The sequence below is a fragment of the Cavia porcellus genome, unplaced genomic scaffold (genome assembly GCF_034190915.1).
Source record: "Cavia porcellus strain 051 isolate PalLab524CR breed Dunkin Hartley unplaced genomic scaffold, mCavPor4.1 scaffold_22, whole genome shotgun sequence".
NCBI classification, from domain to species: domain Eukaryota; kingdom Metazoa; phylum Chordata; class Mammalia; order Rodentia; family Caviidae; genus Cavia; species Cavia porcellus.
In genome coordinates this window covers 21,791,967-21,817,397 of record NW_026947505.1, presented here as the reverse complement: position 1 = coordinate 21,817,397, position 25,431 = coordinate 21,791,967, and the positions used below count along the sequence as shown (strand labels likewise).

The window sequence follows — 25,431 nt, the reverse complement described above, 5'->3', positions numbered from 1 at the left end:
AGTTCTGTGCAGTGGCCCCAGGAGGACTGAGGTCTACTCTCCACAGCAGTGCCATCTAGAAGCACATATTTTAATTGATTGTTTTTCCCCCTCCTGGTTTCCCTTTCTACAGGACCTTATCTTACTACCTTACATCAGCTCCCCAATAAATACATGCACCCAAGTCCTCGTGTTAAATCCTGTTTTGGCAAGAACCAACAGAACACATATGAACAGCCTGTTTGGAACACATAGGCATAATATATAGGCATATATATGTATGCGTTTATGTGTGTGTGTCTATTAAATGAATGAATCAGTACTAAGATATGAGAATCATTAAATCAAAATATATCCTTGCTTGATTGCCTGATATAAGTAGCCATCTTCCAAATCCTCCTGAATTAAGCTATTTATTTACCTGCAAGTTGAAGGAGTTCATATGGGTATTCAAAAACCGCACGTCATTCCAAGTGTCAAATATAATTCTGCATTATAGTTGGCCAGAAATCTATACAGAAAAATCTAGGTGGACTGTAACTATCAAGCTAAGGTATTCTAGAAATAAATACATTTTGACCAAACAATGTTATATTCATTCAGACATAGTCAGAATTATGAAACTTTAAAGCTACAAAGAATTTCAGAAAGAGCTAGCATTCTCAGGAACAGATAGAGAAATTGAAAGGTAGGACAGTTTCTGATTTCACTATTATTATTTATTGATATCTTTACCGTTCCAAATTACATAAATGAAACTATTCTGAAATTGTAAATATGTTTTGGTGATGGTGATTTAAATTTTCTACATACGTTTATGGTTAGGGTACAGAGATATGAAGAGCATGATGTAAATTAGGAATGCACAACCAAAATGAAAACCTTTTAGGGCTTTTCAGTGGGACAATGCAAGCAAAAGCACAGCACTCAGGTGTGTTAGCTTGGACAGGAATTTCATAATTATCCACCGGATACAGCACTATTACAAAGAGAACAATAGTTAATGTCACAGCTCACATAGTTCAGGCCTCTGACTTTGACCGCAGTCACTTTGGAACTGCAGTCAAATGATGGTGTCCCAAATTCTGCCTGCATGTGAGTAGTGGAATTTCAATATCCCAGACCCTTTTAGTAACCTGTGGTTACTCTCCTGTCTATGATTTTATTTATGTCTTCTAGAATTTTGTTTTGTTTTGTTTTTTGGTACCGGGAATCGAACGCATGACCTTGCTCCTGCCAGGTGGGTGCTGTGCAGCTGAGCTACGTCCCCAGCCCGCCTTCTGGAATTTTAAAAACTTAAAGTTATTGTTCTTGAATTTCTCTACATCCATTAGATATTAATTATAGAACATTTGCTTTCTAAATGGATCAGTGATTACATGTTTGTAGTTGCACAGAAACATTGAAACTCTAAATTTAATTGTTTAGAATTTTTTTTTGAGAAAGTGAGTAATTGCCATTGGAAAAAAATAGAAACTATGGAAACAATATGAATAGAGATCAAAGACTGTCGAGGAATTTATTTCTTATTTATTTTGCTAACCTGTTCAGGATGGTTTTAACATATTCTTTAATACTTTGCATTCCAGAAACACCTAATAGCACACTAAGAAACAAAATGAACACTGTTAGGAAATCTTGACCATGCAAAGGGTCATTGGGTGACTTTGTTAGTCATGTTCACATATTGAGAGTAGATCTCAATTCCAAGGTGTGCTTTGGTGTTGCAAACTGATCACCCAGCTAATACTTCCGGAATCTGTATTGTGGATAAGGTGCTACCTTATATCCTCTTACACACATAAGTAACTGTCAAAATCAAATGTGGGTGTGGATTTGGATCAGCAGTATTATTTTCTCAATGCTGCCTGCCGTAAAAAATAGTGCAACCACTTTTTGAAATTTGGCATTTCTGTGCAATTTCAAAGATTATATTCCCTTGACTGAGCAGTTATCTTGCTAAAGAGAATTGTACCAATGATGTGGAATTTGAGAGGTAAAATATGCATCAGTCTGTATAAGTCACCACAGCAATAGCCAAGAAATAACACATGTTGACATCAGAAGGAGAGTTTATTCAGGGTTACATTGTAGAACTGTCAAAATAATTAAATGCAGTGAAAGTTAACATACAGATGATCCTCAGCATTGTAATGATGTGTGGAAAAATATATTCAATGATTATTACATTTTACCCGGAATGAAATTAGAACTCAAATAAATATTTTTAAGAAGGCATGAAAATTAAATGAATTTATATGGAATGGAAAATGATGGACTACATTTACTGTGATGGTTTCCATAGACACTGGAAAACAAGAGGACAGAACTGATATTGGTGGAATAGAGGGCTATCTGGCTCTCATACTTAATTGTAGATCTTGGCTTTGTTTTAGTTGGAGGATTCATGGGGTAATTTCACATTATAAAAGGTAATTTGCTAAATAAACTAAGTAAGTGAGCTGTACGTGGATCAGTAATGAGACTATCATGTATACAGAGTTTCCAGGAAAGAATAAATAAAAAATTTTAAAACATACCTTCGATTTGAGTATTTGCTTTAAAACATATGTTAAAGTTATTGCTAACATAATATTAACTGGCAATTAAAATGTACTTGCTTTTGAATTTTATTGGGAAATTATTTAGCACTCTAGGGACACAGAGGTGAGACCAGTTTTCCAGCTTTGCACCTGAGAAAAGCTACCAAACTTCAGTTTCTGTGAATGTAAGGTCAATAGTATCTACTGCCTTGAAATTATTTTGAGTTTTCAGTTCTCCAATGTGGCACAGAGAAACCATATAATAATTTTTGGTAGCATAAGCACAGAGTATGCACCCACCAGAAACACTGTTGTGAGCAACATTTTTATTCTCGTGGTTATATTCTTAAACGCCGTGCATATGCTGTCTGTAGCTTAGTCAGTCAAACCAAAAATGTTATTAATGCTGTCAGTATTCTTGTTTGTTTATATCACTTGGGAAAAATGGTGAGTCACTGAGAGTACTCATCATGTAAGTACTTCCTAAAATACACAATCAATAGAGCAGTAGAAGTTTGGTGAATTTATGCTGTTAGGTGTGTATAAGTCTACAGGTCAACTGCATTAACAGGTAGGGTGAAAATGATCATCTCTTTCTTTTTGCTGTATTTTTTTTCAGTAAGTTTACACATCACACATTTTCAGACTACCGTAAAGATAACAGTTGTTTATGTGTTGGCATGACCAAAAACATGGAAATGTTTAACTTTTTAAAAGACTTATTAAAGCAAAGGATACTTTGCCATAAATGACACTCAAGATGCATCTTCTCACATCACATACATTTATTTTATCAGTATCGCGTTGTCTGAAGCAGTTCTGGAAATCTTTTGTATCTTTAGTTGAGCCGTTGTGGCTCCCCTGATGCTTGAATTGATTCAAAATGTTTAATTTTCATAATCTTTTTGATTCTGAGAAGGTCAGAAATTGCCTGGTATCAAACGTGGTGAATAAGGTGAATGAGGATGCACAATAAGGTTTTATTTGACAGAAATTGTAAATGTTTGATCAATGAGGATTATCATAGAATACAGTGAACATTTAAATTTTAAAAACTATTTACAGTTAAAGACACCTTGTCTGTAATTTCCCTCAAAACATTAAAAACAGTCTCTTTGCTTTGAATATTCTTTTGTCCCATCATTCATTTTGTCCTATCCGTGTATCTTTAACTGTAATAAGATATTTTTTAAAAAAACATTTTAGACAGTTGCTGTATGTTTTGATCACCCTCTGTATTTGCTAACCTATGGAAACTGAGTAAAACAAGTCACTTTTGAATATTCTTTGTGTTTTTAATCTCTTTGAACAGCTCTGATAGCTGCTTTTTAATGTAGTATTTTTGTGTTTCCTGCTCTTTCTCTTTCCATAGCCCTGTGAGCAAGGGCGCCGCATGAAGCGAATTCACGCCGTGGCTAACATCGGCAGGGCGCTCAGCTTCCTGGAAGGGAGAAAGGTGAGAGAAATCGGAACCATGGCAGAAGAAAGCGAGCCTGAGGACACTGATGCTCCAGGGTCTGATGTGGGGTGAAAAATGCATGCTGTTTAAACAGATTAGAGATCCAATATCTTTGTACAATAACTGTAGATTTACAAAAGAAAATTCACATGCACACTTCAGTCATCTTCCCCTAATGTTGAGAATTTGCACAACCATAATATTGTAAGTAAAATTTAAAAATTCATTAAAAGGACTGGGGACAGCTTAGTGGCATAAGCCCCTGCCTGGCAAGTGTGAGGTCATGAGTTCAGTCCCTGGTACCAAACAAACAAACAACAACAAAAACATTAAAAATTAAAATTGGTAGTGATGTGTGAACTGAGGCATGCACATTAGTTTAATGCTGTCAGCTTCCCTGAATTGTTTTGTTTCTATGCCAGGATCCTACCCAGTATCACGTTGGGCATTTAGTTGTCTCTTCATTCTATGGCAGGTTCTCATTTTTTAAAAATCTTTTGTGACTTTTCACCTTTTCAATAGTGCTGTTCTATTATTTTTGCAGAATGTTTTGTGATGATTGGATTGAAGTTAGACATTGTGATACTTACTCTACTTTTCTCTGTGTAATGTATTAGTGGGTACAGGATTCTGATATTACTGGCGATGTACTCTGATCACTCAGAAAGGCATCGTCTTAGTGTTTTCTGGGGCTTTAACAACATACTCAAAATAAATGACTTTTAAAAGGTAGAAGTCTGTAGAATAAAAAATACAAAAACATGATGCAGGCTTCTGCTCAGCATCTCCTTATTTGTTTTTAATTTCTATGACAATTTTCAATCTATAATATTTCCACTTAATCTTTTAGCCTGATACTGTATACAATTAAGATAGCTTTCAGCAGTTCTAATCGTGTGCCTGTAAGAAACAGATTTACTAACTGGAGAGCAGTATTTATATACACTTCTTTTTTTTCTTCAACCTTGATGTACCCAATCAGCAGACTGTTTTCTGAAAGTGCTGAGCTTAGCTCCATTCTTCCCTGTACTATGGTGTGTTTATCTCATTCATTTGTGATAGTGTTAAGTCCATTTATTTTTCTTTGCATCCCATCTTGTACCCTACAGAGGGCGGGGCTGGTTGACTTTATTCATTTTGAGGATGAAACTCTGCCATGTTTCTAAGAATAAAAGAGTGCTGATAATTCTCCCCTCTTTTCTCTCTCTTTTCATTCTCTTGCTTCAATTTCCATTTTTTTCTCTGTAATAGGTATCTCTAGTTTCTGACATCTTTTCTGTGTTCCTTTTTATAAGTGAGGTGTGTTTTCATATATCCCCTTTTTTCGTACATGAAGAGTAGCATTCTATAGGAGTATTTCAATTCTGTTTCAGTTAAGAAACTTATTTTAGAAACCACCCCAAATCAGTTAATAAAGATTCCACTTTTCATTTTTACAGTTGCATAGTGTTCCATTGACTTGATGTGCCACAATTTGCCCAGCTGCTCTTACAAGTGGAAATTTAAATTGTTTCTAGTATTTGTCAAACAGAAATCATGATGCATTTAATAACTATATGCATAAGTATTGTCACATGACTAGAGGTGAAACAATGTTTTCAGAGTTTTTAGATAAATTCCCAGAAGTGTGGTATGTGTGTTCAAAAAGTAACTGTGAGTGTAATTTTGCTGGATATTGTCATATTTACTTCTGAAAGGGCTACATAATTCTCTTAGCTTCAACCTTTTCTAATCTGGAGGATTTTAGAATGGCTTCACTAGTTGGCAAACACTAAATCCCACTTTATAGAAGAATGTCCACATAACTTTTGGATAATAGAAAAATTCAGTGATTTTTTTCTCAGTCTGCATGCACCAAACCTGTGGAACTGAATACATTTTACGACAAGAACTCAAAGAAGACCTAGACTCTGGTCCTTAAGTAATGAGGTTTTGGTAAATTGATAATGCAGTGAATCACCATAAACTTTACTGATTTATGAATCCTAAAAGAGATTTCAGGCAATAAGACAATGTAGAAAAATAATCTTAGATTCTCATACAGCATTGAGCAGTGTTTTCAGATCACTCTGGTTTGTTTCTTATTGCCATGTTTCCGTTATTGCTCCTCTGTTAGTTTTTCATAGAAAACAGAATGAAGTCTTACTGAACAGGATATTAGAGGCTTTCAGGACATTCAGTCTCCTGTTTAAGCTGTGTCACAATAGTGACTTCAGTCATTCTGAGGAACTTTTGTTAGCTAAAAAATAAAAATAAATTTTCTCTCGTTAACATTGTGCTGGATTATTCTGTGACAACCTATGGAAGGCATTGCTTATAAAGACATTTTTTTCAAGGAAGACTTGAATTTCACGAGGTTCACTTTCACAGAATGCTAAGTTAAAAAATAAGTACAGAAACCACATTTTTAGTATTACATTTACTAAGGAAAGAAATAATACACTTTGATCTCTAGCAGATATTTTTAAAAGTAAACCATCTGCAAATTTTTGATCGTTACTAACTATTAAGAACACACTTCATGAAACCTTGCTGAGACTTATTGAGCTAAAAGTTTAAGGAGGATTTCATTATCTTCTTTCTAATTTCTCTGGAGATTATGAAAACGTATGACAAGCTGTTAGTTGTTGATTGCATGCTATACAGATTGTCAAAGAGCTTAGGTATAATTTTAATTTGGGGGAAACATCAAAATGAATGCTTAGGGACAATTATGGACAGGTGATCCTGAATACTTTATAGTTTTTGTTGCCAAAAATTAGGAACTAAATGCTAATAGCCTTTTTCTATTCTGTGTTGACTTTCTTTGGTTCTTCTTTAAAGTATAGTCCCAAAGTCATGCTTTGAGTTTTCTACCTTCTTATTTACTTTTAACAAATAATGCTGATTTGAAAGAATATTTATGCATATCACCTTCTCCCTTTGTTTTTCATGTCAGTCCATGTACAGAGGATCACCGGTTAGTACAAATTTTAGAATTTTTAACTCCTGATTTTTATACGTAACAGAGAACACAAGTTTCATGCTATTTGGTAGCAAACTTCAAAGTAAGTGTACCTTCTTAAACTACTCACTACAGTTCAAGTCCCAGTCAGCCTCTAAATGTAAAAATTAACTGCTATTTTTCATTTTTTTGGTAATCCCTGCATGATGTTGTATACTTTTGACAAAAGCAGTTTTTAAGTCCACCTTTGAGCTGTTTTTACTTTGTACACCTAACAAACACCCTTGAAATGTTCATTGAACCACGTGCTTGTTTGTTGTATTGATTCACACTACTGACTTTGTGCATTGTTACACAGGCATGAACAGATCTTATTGATATCTAATAAAGACCCAATCATTGTGTAATTAAATGCATTATAACATCCTAGTACATCCATTAAAACTTTCTAGCTTTTCTTTTTACACAGATCAAGTTAGTCAATATTAACTCCACTGACATAGCTGATGGCCGGCCATCCATTGTTCTTGGCCTGATGTGGACCATTATTCTGTATTTCCAGGTACAGTACTGTACTTCTTCTTCTTTGTTTTAGTTGATGTAACATCCTGGACAGAGAGAGAGAGACAAATAGGTATTATATCCCTTGCCATATATTTTACATGATCTTCAGTTTAACAGAAAAGAGACCCTCATCCATTCATAGGATTTTGCTAACGTAAGAATTCTGTTTCCTATGCAAGAGTGCTATATATGAAACCCTCCACCACAAAGAACTCCAGCATAGATATTGTATCTGAAAAGTGAGCGTGTCACAATAAAGATGAAATGTAGTGAAGATGAAATACAAGGAGCTAAGGAATATTTTTCCTCTGGCAAAGAGCAATTCTAGGGTGCTTTTAGACATGACAGGAAGATAATTTGCCAGAAAAAAACTCTATAACTATTAGGTTTTATTTTATTAATGGTATTATTCTATTTCCCATTGCTACAACAAAGTAAAAAGGCTGGGTAACTTACAAACAAAATGTCGATGGAGAATCCCAGTTTTGCACACTTAAAGTTCCAACAGTGTGAGCCACCTTTGGTGGGGATCCCCCTAGCTGCATTCTACCATGGCAAAATGCATCCTGGCAAGAATGTACACAAGTTGGAGAGGACATGTAGAGAGCCAGGAAGTAGAGAGACTAGGGAAGTGCTAGGCTTGCTCTTTTATAATAACCCTTTCATGAGAATCAATCAATAAAAAATAAAGAAAAATATATCAATTCCTTCCTAGGGAGCTCCTCCAATGCCTTCCTATTAGATTTCATCTCTTAAAGGTCCAATATCTCCCAACATCACCACACAGAACCCCAATCTTCCAACCTGTGAACCCTTCTAGTCACAAATGCAAAACATACCCAGTCCACAGCTTAATTCCTTAGTGTGTTCAACAAATACTTGCTATTATTTGTCAGATACAGTTGGAAGTGTGGTTGGAAGTTAAAAAGGAATAAGACTCACCATTTTGTCAGGGGTGTTAAGGACCTTAAATCAATTTTAGTTAGAAGAGTAAGCTCTCTGAGGAAAGAACAAAAGTAACTCTGATGTTTCCCCTGGCTGTTAACTCAAACACAGATTGAAGAGCTGACCAGCAACCTGCCACAGCTGCAGTCTTTGTCCAGCAGCGCATCCTCCCTGGACAGCGTTGTCAGCTCAGAGACGACCAGTCCACCAACTAAACGCAAGGTGGCCACCAAGATCCAAGGAAATGCCAAGAAGGCGCTGTTAAAATGGGTTCAGTGTGCAGTAGGCAAGTAAGTACCAACCGTGTATTTAAATTTGAAAGCCTGTTGTGATTTTAGCTTTCAGTTTGTTTATTAGATATCACACCTTCCAACGATTGCAGAGTTTGAAGAAAAATTTGAATGAATCTCTTTGCCTTAGAATTTCTTTCACTCGTCTTGAATTAAATATAAACATGAAACCACTAACACTTGATCTAAGAAAATTCATGTGATTGTGCCTAATTAAATTGATTAAATCTTCACTTTTGATTGATACCATGAGAATTAATTATAATAAGATCATTATTTAGAGATTCTGTTCCTATTAAATAATCTTTACACAGATAAATTTTATGTTTAAATTTGTTTTTTATAAGACTATCAAGTGATGCATATGTAAGCCAAAGTCCACATTCTGAAACAATTGTATTTATTTTTATTTCCTGAAAAGTTCTATCAATTTATTTTTAAAAGTTTTTACTTTGGTTTTATTTTTAAAAATAGGAGCCATTGTGAACTCTACTTTCATGCATTGGAAACTATGTACTTTCATTTTTTGATCATGTTTTTAAGCCTGTATCTTGTAATCTGAGCAACTACTTTGAAGATAACAATACACAATATCTTAACCATTGTTAATCTCCTATTATTTTGTTTTGAAATTCTGTATCATTGTTTTCTTTTTTCATTTTAAAATGAAAAAATGAATTTGCGCGAGTATACATTTTTGTTATTACAAGTGGTTAGACACTGCTACTCTCAAAAAGTATCTTATCTTAGCAACAGATTTCAGGGGAGTTTTCAGTTGATTTTTACCCATATGTTGCTGTCTGATGTGCTCAGAGACAAATAGCTTATCATCGAAGATGAACTTTTGTTTAACTTTCCTGGACAACCTGTAAAGTTAACTCACTGATGATTTACATTGAGAAAATAGTAGAAAACAATTGCTTATAAAATATTGAGGCACTAAACAGAAAGAGTCCTATTTTTAAAGTGTTTGAAGAGAAAAGCAAAGAGATAAAAAGCTAAACACATAGAAGATGTAATTAGTGTTCCTAATTTATGTAGTTTTGCTAGCTTTTTAAGGATGTTAATGGGGTTCTACTTTGGGGTATACAGTTATGATTCAATGTGTAGTAAAAAACGCTGCTTAGAGCAAAACTTTGTGAGTCTTAGATTCTATAGCAGCAATTAAATTTTAAAAATCCATGCCACATTGCTAATGCACTATTTGATTGCAATACCTTTGGACATTATTAATCTCCCTGGCAATTTAACAGGCCAGGGAGAAGAAATGGCTGGGGAGAACACTGGTCTGCATGCTGATATGTGTCATGATGCTAGTCCCATCAAATATTTTCATAAGGTCCAGGGGATATTCTGTTATTCATGGCTCCATTCAGTATTAAATTAACCTAAAATAGTAATTTAGTAGCTTGAGATAAATTCACATTTGACTCTGTTGGAGTTGTCCTGTGTTTAATTTATTCACACATGCTCTGTTGGGTTTCTGAGATATACAGGGATCTGGTGAAAGTCACTCTCACATCACGTATATTTGCAAAGTCAGTGAAAATTGCTTTTTCCTATTGATATAAATGTCTAGCATCACAAACCTGACCAGTATGTACCAATCAATACATCAGTAACACCAGTTGCTCTGTTGGCTGCACAAACTGTGGAGGTTTGGGGAGGTGACATTTTCCTGCTGTGAGAACTACATAAGAATGCAGAGTATCATCATGCTACCAAAGGGCTGATGCTTTTTGTGCAAGCTGCCTTTATAGCTACTTCACGCTGTAATTTTCAGGAAACTTTTTATCTAATGTGGATTGAAGACTTTAGATCTATATCCACTTAAGTTCTTGGATGACATTGTCCCTAAAATTATTGTCTCCTGTGGAACTGCACTGTGGCTCATCACCTTCACAAGACTTCAGGTGTTGGGAAGTGCAAACACTGATGTAGTTTCCAGAAAGTCCTCACTATCTTCAGAGAAAACTTACAACTATTTTAAAAGTAAATTTTAAAAACTGTTAGCAATACTATATAGATAAGCCCTCTGCATTTTTAAACTAATTTCATGCACCAACAGTGCAGTGCATATTCTTAGAAATAAAAGCATTTGGTTGTAGTGTCTGCATACCTATTGTCAACTGTGAAAGAAGAATGACTGTATTTTAGGACATAAATTACTAAAACTACCAAATAACAAATATGTTTCCACATTCCTTCTAATAATTTAAATTAAACAGAGGCAAATAAGTAGAGATTAGAAATGCCTGTGAAATATACATCTCTCATGTGCTCCTTTATTTAAAGTGATATATTTGAGTTTTCTTTTAGTTTCTATGGAAGAGAATATTCTTAAATGAGAAATTTGAACTGAAAGTTTTCAGAAATATTTCCTCCTAATTTAACGTAACAATAAACTGTGTCTATCCTTATATGTGTATATGCATACATTTTCTACAAATATAGAGGAGAGAAAATGATCCGAAAAATTTTCGTTTTTTTTAAGCTAGCAATTATTTGGGAAACATTTTATATACATTTCTTCAAAAATACCTAAAACAATAAACAAGCTCTAGAAAATCAGAAAATATCTAGTCTTATAGTGTTGATTAGCTGCTTAATTTACTTATGCCCTGTTTATTTGGTTAAAAACTAGTTTGAACTGGCTTAGAGAAACAGAAACATTCTGAATGAGGAACTGTGAGCAAAGGAAAAATATAGATAGGAAAATAAGATGAAAAGCTTATAGGAATAGAAAACTAAGACATAACAAGGATAGGCTATTCAACCCACATGAATATCAGATGTCAGTCATGCTACCAGATATAGAAGCCTCGAAGAAACCAAGAGAGAAGTTAAGATTACTTTAGAGTTATTAGAACCTTATAAAATTGTCGTTAGAGTATTTACGAAGCCAATGATTAAGTCCACTTGTACTTACATTAGGCATACAATATTGTGCATTGGTAAACCTGTTTTAAAGTGAACCTTCAGATTGCTGAGGTACATTTAAGGACACTTACTAACTTATTAAGTAAGATATCAATTAGATTGTAATTTTCATGAAAATTTTGAGGCTGTATAAAAACTAATTCAGTGATTTTACTTTGTATAGAAATTAATGTAAAGTTACTGAAACTAACTTTTAAAAGAAACTGTCATGTTATTTTATTTATCTACCTAAATGATAACATTTACAAGTTCTACATTTAACCACAAGGAGTTGCTAATGTGCAAAGCATCATCTTTATAACTCTCTTTTTGTAACTACCTGTATAAATGTTAAATTATAAGTAGAAAAAACACATTGTGAGCTTGCTTCATTTCTGTTTTCAACAAAAATATTAGCTTAAACCACTTTAATTTTAATTGACTTTGAATTAATCAAGTCCACTATGTATTAAAGAATAAGAATTCACCACTAGAAGTTTGTTCTTAAGGCAATTCCAAAGGAAAGTTTTAAAATAAAATGAGGAAGTTGAAGTTACTGTCTAGACTTATATGAAGTATAGCTCCTTTATATCTTCTGTGTATAATTATATTCACTCTAGATGACTTAGCTACATTGTCTTAGTCTGTGATACATAGCTATATGACACACTGCTGCTTATCATTAGAAATTTTTAGATATTTTTCAAAAAATATGCAATTACTACCACTTTTGGTATTTTTGAAGTTTTCCCTTTTTAAAATTTTGTCCCAATTTCCTCTAGATTGGTTTTCCTTTTAAAAATAAGTGTAAAAATATGCTTTAAATGAATCATGTTAATTACCAAAAAATCTCACATAGAAAACTCGAAGTATTTCTTCATCATATTAAAAATTTTGCTTAATTTTCCTCAGATACCAGTGAACTGATATGGGTGAAATGCACTGAGTTTTGCATAAGACCCTGAAGAAAGTGCTTGCATATGTTAAGAATGTGACATTGTTTCCTGTGTTTGTCACACTAGGCAGACTGGAATAGAAGTAAAAGATTTTGGACGAAGCTGGAGGAATGGGGTTGCCTTTCATTTCGTTATCCATGCCATTCAACCCACGCTGGTGGACTTGGAGAAGGTGAAAGGCAGATCTAACAGAGAAAATCTGGAGGATGCTTTTGCTATTGCAGAAACACAATTGGGCATCCCAAGGTTGCTGGATCCTGAAGGTATGTTGAATAGTCATTCAGAGAGAGCAAACCATCACTTCCCCACAGTACATTTGTATGGATGAAAATTCAGAATAAGGGGACAGAAAGCTGAAGAAAAATGAGAAGAAATAATATCTTTCTGTACCAGTTTTCTTCTGTATAAATTTGGGAGCAATACATGATGACTGTTCTGCAGCATCAGTGCTGCAATTGGGGATCTGGGTTCATACACTTAAGTCTGGGGTAAAAGCTTTAGAAGTGTGTGTATGGAAGCAAGGTGTAAGAAAGGGTAAGGTGATTACTCTGTGCTTCTGAAGATATGATCTTGAATCAAATCTTTAAAATGCTGGTAAGCCTTCCAGTGTTTGGGTTTCTGTCATCCTAACAAGCCAAATGACTCACTAACATTTTTCATTCTGATTGTTTGCCACATTTTTGGTAAGGTTGTGAATTTTAAGACCTAGAAATAGAGTTACCTCTTTCAAACCTTCAAAAGGCAATTCCAATGACTTTTATAAATTCATTTGCTACTTTGAAATAAAAGTACCAGGAGCTAAATATGGTGGATCAGTAAGCAGCAAAACAGGATGTGTCTCTGAGAGAAACAGCTCAGATGCTGGAAAAAACCATCATGGAGAAAACCAGAAGGAGGGAGATGAATCCTCTCAACCCAGGAAGAAACTAAAGGGAAAGGAGCGGTCAACCTCACAGTTGTGGTGCTCCCACAGGAGCCTGTTAGACTCTAGGTCATGGTGCTCTTGCTGGAGCTACTCAGCTCGCAATTGTGGCGCTCTCGCTGCTGGAGCAACAGTCGCGCTGAGGTCCGGGGTTGGTGAGCCCAACAGAGAACAGAGCTGGCATGGAGACCTGCACTAACCCACTTGCAGTGAGTGCTTGGAATTTGACCCTCCCATGGAAAAGGGGTGACCAACCAGATGACATATTGGTATTGCACAGGATGGACATGAACAAGGAATAGCAGTGACTTCAGTTGGTTGCTCCCTGCACACAGCAGATTGGTGGGATCTGCTTGGTCTGGATTACATCCCTGGCTGGGACCCAATAGCCAAGGAACTGTCCCCGAAGTTGTCCTGACCAAGTTCTGTCCACATGGCAAACACTAATGTAGTGAAGGCCCCAGCTGGTTGACTGGCTTAGAGAGGAGGGTCCAGGCTACACTGTCCCTGCTTACATCTCAATGACCAACAGCAAACTGGAGAGGGCAGAAATCTCTAGTCAGCATGCTTCAGAAGAACCATAAATAACAAGGAAATGGACTGGGACCTCCACCATTCACCTGTATGGAAGAAACCAGAAACATGACAAGAGACAGAAATAAGAAAGAGCTTCCAGCCCCCAACCCAGGAAATATCAGTTCAGGAGAGGTAAATACAGAAGAAACTGAGGGCAGCAAACATGCAATATCAGACACAACATCAGCTTACATAAAGAAATATCACTGTGACATTATAGATGATCTCAAAACTGAAATATTAATACAAGTAAAGCAAGATATAAGAAGAGTAATAAAAGAAATGGCACCTCTCAAGAAGACACAGATAGAAAAATGGGGAACACAAAAAAGGAGAGAAACATTCAATGAAGAATATAAAAAAACCTGGAATACATGAAATATATTCAAAGAGATTACCAGGAAATTAAAAACCCCATTGAAAGCTGGCAAAATTGCCTGAAAAAAACTAAAGAAAGATTAACAAAACTTGAAGATAGATTTGCAATGTGTGATTGTGAAAGGAAAGATCTCTTAAAAATAACAAGGAAACAAGTAAAAATAAAAAGACTAAAAGATGACAAGAGGATCTATAACTTAAAAATAAAAAATGTGAGCGAAGAAGCAGGGGTAAACACAAAGGAAATACAAAGGCTATTCACAGAAATAATTAAGGAAAACTTCCTAAGCATAGGAAAAGAAATGATATTCAGATGTATGAGGCATACAGAACTCCAGCCCCCTCAACCAAAACAGAGCTATACCCAGACATATAATAATCAAGATCTCAGAAATTCATCACAAGAACAAAATATTAAAAGCCATCAGAGATCACCTATAAAGGAAAACCTATCAAATCATGCAAACTTCTCTTTTTTTTTTTTGTCTTTTTTCTTTTTTATCGGTGCCAGGGATCGAACTTACGACCCCACACTTGCAAGGCAGACACTTATGCTGCTGAGCTAAATCCCCAGCCCCAATGGCAGACTTCTTGACACAAACCATCAAATTAAGAAGAGCTTGGAATGAAGTATTTCAAGCCCTGTAGGAAAATAACCTCCAACCCAGATTGATGTACCCTGGAAAACTGTCTCTCAAAATTAATGGTGAAATGAAACAAAATGTTTCCATGACAAAGAGAAACTGAGGGAGTTCATGACCACCAGTCCAAGCCTACAAAAAATACTGAGGGACATTCTAGAGAGAGAGAAAAAAACACCAGAATTTCAGGAACAGTGACAGAGAGGCCTCAATGAATAGGGCAGACAGTGGAATGAAGGAGAAAAGTAGACAGCCAATGGCAGAAAAATAGCATAGCAGAAATGAGGCAGAGAAGGTTGGCTATAATCTCTAACATAAATGGCCTTGATAAACTAACAAAAAGAAACACAGGCAGAGTAGATCATGAGATAGGGTCCACTGAGATGCTCTGTATAGGAAATATAATTAACCTTGAGGAGAGTTTATGGACCAAAAATCAAATATGAGAAAACAATGCTCTATGTGACAGGGAAACAGAAAGAAATAGGGGCAACTCATGCAGCTCCTACAGATAGGTTGGAAAGACATGATATTTTTGTGCAGTAGAGAGTTACCTACTCAGCTACAATGAAAGAAAACCTTGAGGCTTTTGTAGATAAAGGAATACAACTTAAAATCAATCCCAGGGCTACAAAGGTTCAGAACCACTTAGGTAAGTAACAGGTTGCCCTCCCAATCTATAAACTAAAGGAGTTAGTTGGACCCAAAATGTACAGTGCATCCTGTGAAAGTGAAAGGGGAGGAACTGTCTAAGAAAGGAAGGCAGAGGATATTATTAATAGTGTATTAGGATTTAAATTACACATTATTCCCACCACGTTGATTATATTCTGTTTTAGTTTGTCTACTTGTACTAGATTTGAGGACACAGACAGCTATCCCCAAAATAGCAGGATATATTATGGTAACCATCCTTAATGTCTTATTAACTTAATCTGAAGCCTTGTATAACTTACACTGTCTTATTATGACTCATCTTATTTGAATCTGATTTGTTAGATCGCTGTTTTCTCTTGATTGATTTTATTCAAATCTGTTATGATTGATAGTATTAAGTCTGAGAGTATAGGCAACTACTCTGAAGATGACAAGATTCACTAGGAATTCCCAGTCTGATTTGACTATTACCTGCTTTTGAAGTCTTACAGTATCTCCAATGTTTTATTTTTATTAATATTTTTATGTACTGCTATGTTCAATTATCCTATGCCTGATGATATAGATAATTCTATTGAAGATAACGAGAGACATCATAGTAACCATTGTAGATCACCTTGTCTTGTGGTTTCATATGATTTGTTCATTTCATGTTTTTCTAGGAATTTGTTTTGGTTTTTCTTGCTTTGTTTTGTTTTCCCCTCTAATACAGAAAGGATAGATACACATGTAGAGACTCATGCAAGCATAGAGCTTCTAAACAGTTTATGAGAACTGAATATATAATACATAATGGAATGAACAACTACTTTGAAGAAAAAGAGACACTACTTTACCCAGTGCTGATTCTGTGAAGTCATGATGTGAAATCCATCAATACTATTATTCTGTTTAGAGTGATTTTAGTCTGTTTTGTTTGATTTCATCATATGTGAAGGTATGGGCAGCTATTTTGAAGAGAATGAGAAACACTATGACAGACATTGTTGACTTTCTTCTTGTCTGGTCTGAAAGACCTAAAATGCCTTCATCATCCTGTTTGGATCAGTTTTATACTGTTGTTTGGTATGAATTCACTATGTGTGAAGATATGGACAACCATTTGGAAGAAAACAAGAGACAATATCATGGATAGTGAAGATCTCCGGTTGTCTTGCTTTGAAATTTGTGTTTCTTACATGCTTTCTTATATTGTTTTGTTGTGTTTAATTTCACCCTCTTTAAAATAAAATTTAAAAAAATAAAAGAAATAACAGTACCAAAGGGAATTTTCCAAATGTGATGATTTATTTTTCGGGTTGGAAGTTACAAAAATCTCTATTAACAAATGTGTTACTGTAAATATACAGTAAAACAAATATTGGTTTAAAGATGGGATTTCATAATGAACATTTCTAGCTTGAAAACAGAAAAGATACTCTTACCCGTCCACGAGAAAGCTATGGAATCTGGGTGGGCATCCTCTGGGATGGGAGGACTCAGGCAGGTTCCCTGCCCCAGGAAGATCCTTCTCTGCTCCCTCCATGTTCACTGACATAGTACAGGCCTTTCTATATTGTTTCTTCACAACAAAGCAGAGGGAGAAATTGCCCAGAAGTCGCAGCCTTCAGCTTGAGAGGATGTGAGAGAGTCAAGACTTTTCCTAGTGCAGGATGAAAGGGGAGCACAAAAAGTTATTGAACAGCCATTGCAAGAAACTGAGGTTGCCTCAAAATAAAAATTTCCCTCTTGAAAGTTATTTAGCCAACTTGAATGTATACATGTTTACAGGTACAGATTAAATAGAGCATAACTATTATAAAAATTATTTTATACTTTATACACATATATATTGAATAGCACATAGTATGTTGAGTCATGTGTTGTTTCCTTTCCACTTTCACATTTCATTAAAGAGTTTTATTCATTCTTCACCTCCTTCTTCAGCATCAACCAATGATCATTTTATTTCTCTTCTTTTCTTTTTTCTTGAAATAAGGTCTTGCTATGTATGTAGTTCAGGCTGGCCTTGAACTCATGAACTCCTGCCTCAGCCTCTCTAGCATTGGAATTACAAGCATGTGCCACAGGCCCAGCCTAATCACCTTATTTTTAAAATCATATTTAAGTCATCTAAACAATTCCAAAAACAGTATTTTTTGTTTCATTTTAAGTTAAATGAGTTGCAGCATTTTAAAAATACTACTTTACTAGCTTAATCAGAAGGATCCTTTCTAAAATATTAAGATGGTTTCATATTTCGACTATAGCATTTGGGGTTTGTTCGGTTTGCTTTTGGCTGTATGTGTGCTCTGAAAATTGTTACAATTATTATTATGTTTAAATGGATATTTTAAGGACTTATTTACAGTATCTGACATTTGTGTAACTACTATATCTGTAAAAAATTCCTTTTCCTGACTTATGGTAGTGATTTTATTAGATGAATATTCATATCTTTAAAACCACAATGACTAAGATTTTTCAGGCAGTCTCTCCCTCAAAAAGTACAGTAATTCAGACAGAATGCTGCACAGTGAAGAGACTAAAAAATCAAATATTCTTCTAAAGCAATGTTTGTGGGCCATGTGCATTACCGATACCTGGCCATAAAAAAATAGTCTGCAAGCTTTTAAAAAGTTTCATCCTGACTAAATTCTTCCTCCTCCCCCAAACAGTCTTAATAATAATTTTATTTTTATTCTATACTGAGGACAGTATTTCACAATACATAGATTGAAAACTTGTATTGTTTAAACCCAATTAATGCTAATTAGTTTAATCATATTTTACTTTATTTTTTCCAGATGTGGATGTAGACAAACCAGATGAGAAGTCCATTATGACTTATGTGGCCCAGTTTCTGAAACATTATCCTGACATCCACAGCACAGGCACTGAGGGGCAAGAGACTGATGTAGGTATCTGTTTTCTTTAATTCCTGATGATACACTCAGTGATGGTGCTTCAGCTTTTTATAGATACTGTTTTCAAAAAAATAAATTGGAATGCATTTTAACAGAGAGGGATAGATGTCACCAAAAGGGAAAGTGATTCCTGGAAGAAGTGATTAGTTTTGACAATAAGTGATAAAAATGTGATACTGATGAATATACTAGATTAAGACAGCAATAGTGGGAAATCCATTGACTACAGTGAGGATTGAAGCGATTTTATGACTATCACATGATTTGACCTTGAGTTTTCTTGTTCTATTTTGATTGGACAAAATCTAATTTTGACTTGAAGCTTTCAAATGATAAATGATGGATGTTCTTTGATATAAATGAAAAAAAAAAACGAGGAAAAAGAAGAAAAATTATCTGTGCTTTCCCTGCTAGGAAAACTTCTACAGGGGGGAATATTTAATGTGATAGTGGTTAATTCCCAATATCCTTCTATGCTTATATACATACATAATATTTTAACAAAATTTCATCTTAGTATCCACACCATTTTATAATCTTTTTCCATTAGAAGTATAAAAGGGTAGGTGAACTGTCACATGTGTGTACAACAGTTTATCCAAACAATTGTTGGAAATTTCTGATATTTTTATTATAAATAATATTTTTAAACAATAAAGCCTGATAAAATTGTTTCTTAGACATGGAATTCCTAAGCCAAAGGGCATGCATAATTTTAATCCATTTGGAAATATTTTTCAAATTTACCTAGAAAATGTGTCCCATTTTATAATTCATCCAAGATGCCCGAATGCCTAGTTTCCCTATCTGCAACAAGAATTGGTATGTCTATTTTAATATTTTTGAAATCTTATTGTGTTTTTTTATTATACAAGGATGGATTCACTGCTGAATTTAAAACTAATTATAAGGCGAAATGGCATCATGGAAAACAATAAATGGAATTTTCAAGAATTTTTATAATTGCCTGTTTCTACTTCTAAGATCTCAAGTGGAGGTTTGAAGTAGTTTTATTTTACAATGGAGAACACTAAAAAAAACCAAAGCTTCTAAAATATATTTTCTAGCTGGGTGTGGTGGCACACATCTGTAATTCCAGAATTTGAGAGTCTAAGGCAAGAATTGCAATGAGTACAAAGCCATCCTGAACTACACAGTAAGAACATCTCAAAACAAACAAACAAACAAACAAAAATACATATATATATATTTAATTTTTTCTAAATACATAGAAATATGCCTAAAGCAGACAAATATCAGAGATGCATAAGATGAAGTTTTCAAGTAGGAAAAGTTATTACACTAATATTTATAAATCAGTCAGTTTATGAAAGAATTAAACAAAACAAAACACAGTGTTCTTTTCTAAATCTCTTGAATGAAATTAATAGGACATTTGAGAGAGCTTTCCTAGCTTCTTAAAAAACAATAGTTTTAGGAATCACTTTTTGTTTCTTGGTAGGATTCTGGCCCAAACATTGACCACCATAATACTTTACCTGTAGTTAGTAAAGCAAAAACTCCTAAGGAGCACCTCAAAATAACATGAGTGAACATGGATGTTGCTGTGTGAAGAAGGAACTTTAAAAGCATATCAGATTCATCCGAAGCAGCACAGAGAAAGCCAAGTTTTAATGTGGTTTTCATCCCTTAAATTACCTAGATGAATTTACATCTGGTTTTGTTTGTGATTTTTTTTCACTGTACTAAGAACAATTAAGAAAAATTTTCCCTTAAGGTATTCCTTGAATTGAAAATGATCAAGTTTCCCCAAAATCAATGTAACTATTGTATATTACAATAATACAGTAATAAAAAGGTATTCCTTGGGTAATTATTACTGAGTCTTAAATACACAAAATGGATCTATTTGTTTCTCTTTTTTTCTAATATACTTACAGGGTTTTTTCAGTCATCCCTTCTTCCACTATATCAAGTACCCCTCATTGCTCTCAGATGCATAGCCCAGCTACCACCGTGATAGGGGCTCTGAGACACGTACATAACTGGAATACTGGCAGAGAAAAAAATCTGAGTCTGTGTACTTCTCCACCACAGAGTTCTCCTAAAATGTTTAATGTTATTTCAAAATGCATTCATAAACTATGTATGTTTTGCCACTCCAAATTAAAACAAAAATATCATTTGCCAAATAGTTGCATTGACTTATTAGAAGTTACAGAAACATCTTAAAATATTTGTACCATTTAATTATTGCAGTTAATAGACAGTTGCCTCTCCATTGATTCTCTGGTTTTCTGTATAATTTTTGTTCCTGGTTTATATTATGTTTGTATTGTATTGTCTTTTCATGTTGTTAGGAAATACTACAAGTTTTCCAATCTTTTGCAAATTCTACCCAAAATTTTAAGGTAAGATCTAAGGGATCTTGAATTCGTGCCCTGTTTCTTATATCCTACATTCTGCAGCTTTCTAGCCACTCCTTTGCATGTATTTGTCCTTATGTATATGTTTCTTTTAATCTTTCAGTCATGGCAGTCGTTTTCTTTCTAACAGGGCAAATAACCTGCTTGTGTGCTCTTAACTGTTAGTGACAGTCTAAGCCCTCCATGGACTTGCACACTAATCTTTCCTTATAAGGATTTTTAAACTTAACGGCACTAATAAAAATAATGCAATAACTATGATTGATTTCTTGTAATGTGGCATGAAAAACAATGTTAAAAGTTGATTTTTATACCCTAAAATATTAAGCGGAAAAGGGTAAGTGCACTATTCAATTAGTTTTTCAGGATGAGTTTCTTCAGATCTCTTCTACTCAGTGTCAGGTCATCTGGCAAGTAAAATTCAAAAACATAAAATAGGTGCTCAGAAATACTTGTGAAATGAATGCTTTTAAATACTTGCTCATTCCAAATGATTAAGTCCTTGTGCTATCTTGCAATATTTCTTTATATTACATTTTGGTTTGGGGTTAAATATCAGTGCAGTAGAGTTTACATGAACCCTGGTGTAGAAAGTCAGAAGTAACAATTTCACATCAGATGCTAAATTAATTTTAGTTCATTTTCCACGTGAAACATAAATATATATATATCTGGCACAAAAGTACCAATGTGCCTGTGTGTGTGTGTGTGTGTGTGCGCGCACGCGCGCGCATGAGAGAGATGAAGACAAAAACAGAGAGAGAGAGAGAGAGAGAGAGAGAGAGAGAGAGAGAGAGAGAGAGAATGTTACTTGGAGCTTAGGGTGGTTTGCAGGCAAACAAACTCCATGTTATCTGAATGCATGTGAAAATTACCAATTGAAAATATCCACTAAATTAATGGAATCTGAGACTACTGCTTTTCACTTCATTTTCCTGTTAGAACAAAACAGTGTTATGTGTGTAAATGGTCATATCTCTTACTTTTTGCATTTTCCTTGACACTTTTCCACCAGCAGAAAAAAATAATTTACTAAATGAACTCTTATAAAGTTATTTTAAGAACATAATCCTCAGATGGCTTGGTGAAGTAATTTTAATTAATGACAAACAGCTGCTCTGAGGAACAGCCCCAAGTGCATTTCGGATGCAGAAGCTGATGAGTAGCCTGTCCTCGAAGGCAGTGAAGTCCCGTACTCACCGTGATATGGGTCCCATGCATGAATGTCACACTGACCTCTCAGACCTTGAAGATAGATCAACAACAGCTTTTCCTCTGAGTTCATTAAAATGAATTATCTGGGCATGAAAATCAATTGCCAATAAAACTGTGCCCTAATTACATTCACCTGATCATTCGTGACCCCCATGAGAAGGGCTGAAGCTTTGCAGGATCCAACTCAACTTTCTTCCCTTAGTAACTATGTCATTCAGTAATCGTGATTCTATAATAATGTGTTGACTGACACTGTGTTAGGCACTAAATATAAAAACATACATGAGGATGCCATGGAGGACGGGAGAGTGCAGTCGGCAGACCAGCAGTCTCGGGATCACTTGTGAATGTTAGCGATAGAAAGAAACAGTTCAGTTTTACTCCAGAACTCTTGAGCCAAAAAAGTCTGCATGTATGCCTAACCTTTCAATTATTACAGTCCTTCCAGATAGTTCTAATGCACACTAACATTTGTGAACTACTTGTGTAGAAGCTAAACCCTAATTAGGCTTAATTACAGGAACAGAATCAATAAAAATATATGAATAACTATGAAAGATTTATTAGGTGGCTTACAGGACCAGACAGAAGAGTCTGTAATGGTCATTTGTGTATTAGAGAACTAGAGGATGATCTAGCTGCTGTTCAGTCCAAGAAGGTAGAAGCTGCAGGAAAAAGAAAAAAAAAAATGAAGGATGCAGCATCTGTCCAAGGTTGCTGGCCTGAAAGCATACTGGACAGTCACTAGTGAGAGTCTGCGTTAGAAGGCTGAAGAGACTGGAAACATAGAGACAGACAGATGTCCAAAGACAGGAGCAAAGAACGCGTCTCCTCAGCAAGATCTGAACTTCTTAGAATGGGGACACATCCTTTTATTTCCCTTTTTATTCCATCCAGGCTACAAGTCCATTGGTTGGTGCCACCCACAACTGGGGAAGGTTTTCCCCTCAATTTGCTGGCCTGTAGGTCAGTCATCCATGGACACATCCGAAACTGTGCTTTCCTAATCTGCTAGAGTTTTCTTAATTCATTCAAGTTCACATATCACGATTAGTGGTCACAGATCCATGGCTCAGACCTCTGGATCAGGCAAAGCTTCCCAGTAATGGTGCATAGGAAAATGGAAAGATAAGTATTTGGGAAACGGACAGCTGTGTCTGGAGCTCAAGAAAGTGAAAGAGGTCATGGACCACACCAGCAGTCTGTGCCAATTTCTGTCCTCCATATAACATAGACAAACTCCAGCTGTCAGCAGAACCATAGGGTGTGTCAAGGTTCCACAAAAGATGATGATGATGATGATGATGATGATGATGATGATGATACAGACAGACAGACAGACAGACAGACAGACAGACAGACAGAGACAGAGACAGAGACAGAGAAAGCCTAGAACACAGACCTAGTATATGTCCCCATCAAAATTTAACTCTGTTCTACCTGCCCGTATAAACAGCATTCTTTCTACTTGTACAATTCACCTGTCAATGAGGAGATTCTTTTTAGCCTGTGTCACAGGACTGTGGGCAGAAAAAAGAGATGCTGTACTTGAAAACCCCTTGCAAATTTCACAAACATCGTGGCAAATATGTTTATGATTATGCTGCAAATAATAATGATGAAATAGGGATGAAAACCTGAATTCACAAAGTACATACTAGAATAGCGCCTGTTGTTATTCACGGAAACATGTAAATGAATCTTGGGTGTATTTGTTCAACAGGTGACCTGGTGACTCTCTAGGAGGAACCATGCTGCAAGGACCTAGGAATGCTATTGAGCCAGATAAATGTGTTTGCCATCGATTTGAAGTTTATATTGTAATACCAAATATCATTTTAAAGAAAGCAACATGGACAACTAATGACAGTACCTCCTTGGGGTCTGTCAGAGTTAATCCTGTACAGAAGAGTCCTCTGGCTTACCAATGGCCTTGGATTGGGAAACACCCGCAAGCGTGTGGTTGCACTCCAGCTGCTGCCATTTTGGAGTATTTTTGGACTCAAAACCTACTTTTCTGAGCACATTTTCTTTATTAAGTTAGTGCTCTAACTTAAGGGAACAGCAAGTTCCCTTAGCATTGAGGGAAACAATGGGGGTAGATAATTTCAGTATTAACAAGAATAATATTTTTCTAGAATTACTTTTTCCTAAAAGTATTCCCAAAGGGGTGGGAGGAAAGAGGAGAAAAATTGTTTCTGAGAGCATTGGAAAGTATTAAAGGTGAAGTCTAATCAACTGAGTAAATGCTTGGTTACAGATAAAATTGTAATGTTTGCTGCTTTCCAGAGAGAAGACAGATTAATTCTGAAAGAAATGAAAATTTGGATAGAACAATTTGAAAGAGATGTGACAAGGGCACAGGTGACAGAATCAAATCTGCAGGATAAATATCAGGTAATGTGTTGAAAATAGATTTCAAGTTTTCAAAAACTTTTCATGGGTAAGATTTTCATAATGTCATTTAGTCTTTTTAATCTTTCAAATTACGTGGATGAAAAAGTCTTTCAAGAAATAATATGCACTATTTTAAACTGGCATATAACTTTATAATTATGTTTTTATCTGCACGGGCAGCTTTGAGTTGTATTGTACAGCCTGTAGAGGGAGCTCTGAGGTGCCACCATGATGGTCCAGAACAAAAGCCAGGAGTCATTGTTTTCCCTGTAATTTATGGTTTTATAGATGTTACCTAGCACAGAAGCCCATTCGATAGATAAATAAACAACTGATGAGTCAAGTGACAATTACTACAAAGTGAACTGAATTTAATAAAAAAAAAAACTGCTGTGTGACTATTTCGAGTGGGTCCATTAAAGGACCCAGTTTCTCCTGAGATCTTCCTAGTTCTACAGCATTACGTCCAAGTTGATCTCAGAGTTGGTTGTTATTCCGCATATTGGTACATGGTCATTAACTGGATTTCCAATTCCAGTTTTCACCTCCAAGACATAAAGTTTTATAGCAGATTTTCCTATTAAAACATTGTGACTCATTCTGTGTTGCATTGTTTTCCTCTTACTTAAAACACTACTTCATTTTAGTGACAAAACTAAATCTAGTGTATTCTGCATTAGATTATATAGTGTGTTCAAATCTACATTATATTTTGGTCACTTTTGGCTACAAAAAGTTATAGCGATGTGAAAG

At 35.2% G+C, this 25,431-nt stretch overlaps 1 protein-coding gene across 15 annotated transcripts in view; it reads left to right on the top strand.

The window, feature by feature from the left end:
* Positions 1-25,431, top strand: part of Syne1 (spectrin repeat containing nuclear envelope protein 1) — a 430,253-nt gene that overhangs the window by 91,634 nt on the left and 313,188 nt on the right. For 11 of the 15 annotated variants that reach the window (XM_063233318.1, XM_063233324.1, XM_063233323.1 and 8 more), the window contains exons 5-12: positions 3,895-3,978; positions 6,920-6,940; positions 7,395-7,487; positions 8,546-8,724; positions 12,666-12,862; positions 18,560-18,669; positions 21,001-21,051; positions 24,571-24,678. In XM_063233318.1, coding sequence (XP_063089388.1) covers positions 3,895-3,978; positions 6,920-6,940; positions 7,395-7,487; positions 8,546-8,724; positions 12,666-12,862; positions 18,560-18,669; positions 21,001-21,051; positions 24,571-24,678 — 843 coding nt within the window. The remainder of the gene's footprint in view (positions 1-3,894; positions 3,979-6,919; positions 6,941-7,394; positions 7,488-8,545; positions 8,725-12,665; positions 12,863-18,559; positions 18,670-21,000; positions 21,052-24,570; positions 24,679-25,431) is intronic. The other 4 variants (XM_023564552.2, XM_013151061.3, XM_063233321.1 and 1 more) reach the window with 2 other exon arrangements.